Source organism: Saccopteryx leptura, chromosome 12 (assembly GCF_036850995.1).
Source record: "Saccopteryx leptura isolate mSacLep1 chromosome 12, mSacLep1_pri_phased_curated, whole genome shotgun sequence".
NCBI lineage: Eukaryota > Metazoa > Chordata > Mammalia > Chiroptera > Emballonuridae > Saccopteryx > Saccopteryx leptura.
In genome coordinates, this window is record NC_089514.1 from 11,418,087 (window position 1) to 11,423,992 (window position 5,906).

Sequence of the window (5,906 nt, forward strand, 5' to 3'; positions counted from 1 at the left end):
ACGTTAATACACTTATTTACACACTAAAATGACTTTATAACAAGTAATTAAAATAAGGCAGTTAAAGAGTTGTTCTATATTGAAGATGCAAAGCAGTATTTTAAAAATGGAAAAAATAAACATGACATTCCCATTTTTAATTTATGCTAATGTGAAGGCTGACAGTACAGAATATCAGCACAGATAAATTACATTATTGAACATCCCACTTGACTGACTCCCTACTCACATTTCTCGTATTTATAAACACACGAGTAACAGAGGCACAAAAATGGAGAGGATGGCACGTGCACAGTTTGGGCTCAATTATGAATGTTATCAGAATACGTAAGGTAGTTTATCTTCTACAGTCAGTATCTCCAACCAGATTTAACTTCTATTCCTCCCCTCCATGAACTGGGAAAAGAGAAGTGTCTTCATTCATTTCCTATAACTGTTTTGAGGTGAAAGAGCTCACCACTAAACATAGTTGAAGAGGTCGAATTTCTTTTCCTCAAATCAAGTGCGCCCTTCCTCCTCTTTCTACAGATCCTTTTGCTACTAAAAATTTCCATTCCTCACAAGTGACTTTTCCTGAACTCAAGTCAACAGTGCTTTTCAAAAGCACCTGGGCTTTCAACTGCACCTTGCAGGCAAAGTTGTCGTAATTACTGGTTCCTCTCCTTAAACTGTGTTCAATTTTTTAAACGTTGTCCAAATTAAGCAGGACTCACATAAGCCATTACCTAAAGTAGCAGTTTACTGGGGTTAAAAACATACTTTCCATTAACACATTCATCCAGTTAAAGGGTGCATAGTAGGTGGGACCATCTGCACAGGCTTAAGAACTCCAGTTTTGTATTATATTAACAATCAGTCCAAAGGTGATAACTTCCTCCATTTTCAAATACTCATGTTTCCTTGAGACCCTCGGACTCTCGGCCTTTAAAAACTGCTCACCACTCGAGTCCCAAGATAAAACTACATTTAGCAACGGGTCTTCTGACTTCCTGATACTAAAAGCCACAAGCACCAGGGCTGCTGCGTCGGTTTGTTTTAAAACAGTATTTGCTCCTGGCTGCTCCCCGGGAAAGCAGGACGTTCTGTCCGGGGGAGCCACTTAGAGGTAAGGGTGCACACGCTTAAAACACAAACACGACGGGCTGGCCGTGGCAGCGTCCCTGGGGCTAAGTGGCGACTTTCCTCGCAGGAAGGGTGACCGGGCCGGGCAGCGCGGCCAAACCCGGGCGCTCAGGCTGAAGGAGAAAAGGAGAAAGGTAAAAATAAACGCGGCCGCGGCCCACGTGCCGCGCGTGGCCGCCGGGGAGCCCGCGAGCGAGCCGGGGAGGGAGGGGCCGTACCTCCAAACAAGTGCGGCGAGAGGTGCGCTGGTAAGGAGCCGATGACCAGGCGCGGCCCGCCCGGGCCCCCGCCCGCCGGCCGGTCCCTGCCGCCGCCGCCGCCGTCCTCCGGGCTGCTGTGCACCGAGTCCTGCGAGCCGTACTGGCCGCCGCCGCTGCTGGGGATGCTGAAGGAGGACTGCGCGCCGCGGGCCGCCGACGCCGCGGCCCCCACCGCCCCGCCGAGGGAGCGGCTGCGCGGAGCCGCCGAGGCCGCCGCGGCGCCGCCCGAGGCGCTGGGCTGGTGCGCGCCGGACACCTGAGCCGGGAACCTCCCGGCGGCCGCGGCCCGCGCCCCGCCGCCGCCGCCGCCGCCCGCGGTCCCGTTGGCCCCGCCGCTGCTGCTGCTGGAAGGTAAATCCGAGCCCGAGTAGGCGCGGGCGCGGCCGTTAGCGGCGGCCGGGCCGCTCTGCTTGGCGCCCATGTCCGCCCTGCCCCGGGCCGGGCCCGCGCGCAGCGCCCAGAGCGCCGGGAGGGCGGGAGCGAGCGCGGGAGCGGGAGCAGGAGCGGGAGGGCAGGGCCCAGGCGCCGCGGCCGGCCCCGGGGGCAGCCCGCACGTCCAGGGTCGCCGCCCGGCGCCCCGAGGGGCGCTCAGCGCCCGGCGCGCTCCTCTCCGAGGCGGCGGCGGACACGGGAGACGCAGCGGAGAGGCGGGGAGGAAGAGGGTCCGGGCTCCGGCGGGCGCCGCTCGCGGGCTCCGGCGGGCGGGGCAGCTCAGGTGGCCGTGCGACTGCCGCTGGTTTCGGTTCTGCTGCGCCGCGTCGGGCTGCTGCCGCTCTCTGCCGCCGCCGCCGCCGCGCTCTGCGCCCCGGGCCTCGGCAACGCCTCCTCCCGGGCGGCCGCTGCTACCGCCGCCATCCTCCAGCTCCCACGGCGGCCGGCGGCTGAGTGGGAGGCGCCCGCCCAGACTCCGCCGGGGCCACCTTCCCTCCTCCCCCAGCCGCCCAGCTGTTATTAACGGAGAAAGAGGAAAAACGGGTGGCGCGTGACGGGCGCACAGACAAGGGGAGGGAAGAGCGGCGCGCGCTTCCCGCAACCGCCGCCGCGCTGCGCCCGCGGACGAGCAGCGGGGGGCGGCCGGGCCCTCGGAGGTGGGGGTGGAGGTTGCCCGGCCTTTGCACCGGAAGGCGGGGAGCAGCGCGGCGTGAGGGGGAGCAGGGGCCTGTGTGTTTGGGTCGCGCGCCGTGACCCCGCCCCCGCCCTCGTGCCGCCGGGTAGATTGGCTCCCGCAGGCCTGGCCCCGCCTCCCTCAGCCTCGGCCTTCCCTCCCCGGTGCTGCCAGGATGGCGTACCGCAGCACGGTAGGTGCTGCCTCCCGCGGACTCGGTGAGCGACAGGTCGCTGGCCCCGCCCTCCTTCGTGGGCCCCACGCCGATTGGAGGAACTAGCCCCTCCTGGCACCAACCAGAAGGCCGCTCCACCTCCTGCACGTGGGCACCGGACGCGGTGTGTCTCCTTCACCTTTTCCCGGCTGGAAATGGCTGTGTCCCGAGCCAATCAGTTTGTTTGGGTGTTAAATTCCTTGTTAATGTTATTAAGTGAGTGTATCTTTTATTTGAAACAGAACCTCAACAGTGCTGATGATAAAAGACAGAATATTGAAAACAAAAGAACCAAGAAGGCCGCAGAAACCAATTTGATCCGAATTAGCCCTTTTCCATCAAAACATCCCTCTGTCCAGGAGGAAGAGCAGAATTGGAAGACCTCAGGATAATCCAGTCTGACCTTCAGTTGCAGGAGAAGAACTGCGATGCAGAGAAAGCTGCGCCCAATTTACAGAGGAGACCTGGGGTCTAGGTCTCGGACCAAAACTAAATTACTGTAGTCAAATTATTTACCTTTTTTGACTTTAGTTTCTTCCTGGGACGTTTGTAGTAAATCCCTAGGGCACCTGCAGCCTTAAGACCGAACAATTTCTCTAAACTGGAATTTATTAAAACTTTCGGGCCTCTGCCCCAGGCGCTAGAGTGGCTCTGGTCGCGACAGAGCGACGCCCCGGAGGGGCAGAGCATCGCCCCCTGGTGGGCAGAGCGAAGCCCCTGGTGGGCGTGCCGGGTGGATCCCCGTCGGGCGTATGCGGGAGTCTGTCTGACTGTCTCTCCCCATTTCCAGCTTCAGAAAAATACAAAAAAAAAAATACAAAAAAAAAAAACAAAAAACTTTCGGGCCAGTCCTGTGATGTAGTGTCTTGAAGCAGAGCATGATCTGTATGTCCAGTGGCCAGGCTGCTCTCACCCTCCCGTTTTGAAAATGCCTCAAGTGTTCTGTATATGCAAATAATAGCAACTGGTGTTTTCTTTGTATAAACTACCAAAATAAATACTTTGTCTTTTTTTTTATATTTGTAATGATTATGATCACTTTGAAATATGAGAATCAATTTTTTAAACGAGAATATACGGATATAGATATATTGTACAAGCGTGGGCAAAAGTAGGTTTACAGTTGTTTGTATGGAAAATAACAATAATACAAGAAAAACTCTGGTTTGCTATATGTCTGTAAATATTATATAAATATGAGGTACTCTAGGGACAGATATATAATCTGAGAATGGAAACAAAGTAATCAATGCAAATCTAAAATTCTTGCATCCTGTGTATGAACTTCATGAAATCAGCAGAGAAAGGTTTGAAAAGCCAGCGTGGTTACCAGCATGACGAGTTCCCATTTAAGAACTTGATTTAGTGATTTGATTTGATTTGATTTGATTTGATTTACCTTTTATTGAATGAGGCCTTCAATGTAAAACTTTTACCCAGCAGGAAACTGTTACCAATACCCTAAGAACCTACTGCTAATAGAAAAAATTACAAACGCTGATTTGAACAAATACTCCCAAGCCATTATCACAGACTGGCTTCAGTATTCCCACTTAGTGCGGTGTTAATAATAATGATGTATTCCTTTACCGCACTGACCATGTTATTGTTATTGATCTTGTCACTAAACAATTGGGTCCATGATAGGTCTCCCATCTGTACCCCAGCATCTACCACAGTAGATGCACTCCTGACTGCCAAAGAAATAAGGCAGATAATTGAAAGAAGATGTGGCCAAGCCTGGAAGGGTTTGCATCTCTCCTGCCCAAAATTCATGTTGAGAGAAATCAGTCATATGATCTAACTTAACTGCAAAGGGGACAGGAAATAGGTTTTATGAGTGTGCCCAGGAAGAAAAGGAAATAGTTTTGGCAAGCACATAACAAGCATATCTTTGCCACACACTTGAACTGTTGTCTGTCAAATGCGTAAGCTAAGTATTGTCTTAAACAGTTTACAATAAAAATTGTTTTTGTGCTTCTCTTTCCTCTCTTGGCCATTCTTTTAAAAGCTATTCTAGATCAGACCTTGGATGTGTGGGACAGCAGATGCGCGCAGGGCAGAAGACCTCCGGTTCCCATCCAGTCGGACCCAGAGCCCTCCGACAGCCGGTCCCAGCCCTGTCCTCGTCCCACCCAGCCCTGTCCTCTTCTCTAAAGTCTTTGCCATCCCACTTTTCCTCTAAAAGATGGCCATGGCTTTGCCTTTTATTTTATTTTATTGTCAAGTGCTATACACTACCTGGTCTCTTTTCTAAACTATAGGACTATATGTATAATTACCTATCTTCAAATAGACCTTTTCTCTATTATTACAGTTCACCTTTTAAAGAAAGAAACAGACCATCTAAACATTAAAGTTTATCTTAATACATCCTACAGAACACACTGGTTTGGACTTGCATGGTCATCAGACACTTGTATCTTAAATTCTAAAACTAAAGTTAGTTTGGAGGAATACTCAGGAAAACACAGTGTTGGATCACTTCTCAGAGAACATCAATAATTTGAATAATGTATGGAACACTTATTTTTCTGTCACGAGTAAGTCAAATTCTTTTCTTGACTCTCATTGATTCTTGAATCAATCATGCCTATCTTCCAGAGGAGGGAGCCGATCACGACAGGACTGGAAACGCACACCATGGAGTGGGGGAGCTCTGGCCAGGGGTGGGGCCTGGCTCTGTCCAGCACTGGCTGAGGGGTTTAGGGCAAGCCACTTCACCTGGCTGGCTATACCTGTTTTCTCTGTAAAATGCAGACTACCTTAAGACCAGTCTCACAGAGCAGTTGAGTCTCAAAAGACCCAGTATGTGTTTGAAAATACTTTGAAATGTGTTAATAGAGACACGGATTTTCATTTCAATGTTATTATCCCCAGCAGGTTGTAATCATTTGCATAATGATTACAACCTCTGGCAGTTTGTGAATTGTGACGCTTAATATAATATATACTGGTACTCACCGACATTGATTTTTATCATTTTGTGTAAATTTAATGCATTATCCACAATTAAGGATTTACTGTTAATAACTGTTTAGCAGTAGTTTGTTAATAAGTATGTACATCACTAATCTTAATGACAATATGACAAGTCATGATGACAAACCCACATCTTTCTACCGTTTCTACCAGGGGATAGATGCATGTATATGTGTATATATGCATATATATGACGTGTAATTGTCATTAAGAGACCAGGGAC

At 50.8% G+C, this 5,906-nt stretch overlaps 1 protein-coding gene across 2 annotated transcripts in view; it reads right to left on the reverse strand.

Annotated features, from left to right (window-relative positions):
• ZNRF2 (zinc and ring finger 2) overlaps positions 1–2,534 on the reverse strand; it is a 76,690-nt gene extending 74,156 nt beyond the window's left edge. Inside the window, exon 1 of one of the 2 annotated variants that reach the window (XM_066354252.1) lies at positions 1,341–2,534. In XM_066354252.1, coding sequence (XP_066210349.1) covers positions 1,341–1,803 — 463 coding nt within the window. In that variant the 5' untranslated portion in view covers positions 1,804–2,534. The remainder of the gene's footprint in view (positions 1–1,340) is intronic. The other variant, XM_066354251.1, reaches the window with a different exon arrangement.
• Positions 2,535–5,906: the final 3,372 nt, after the last annotated feature.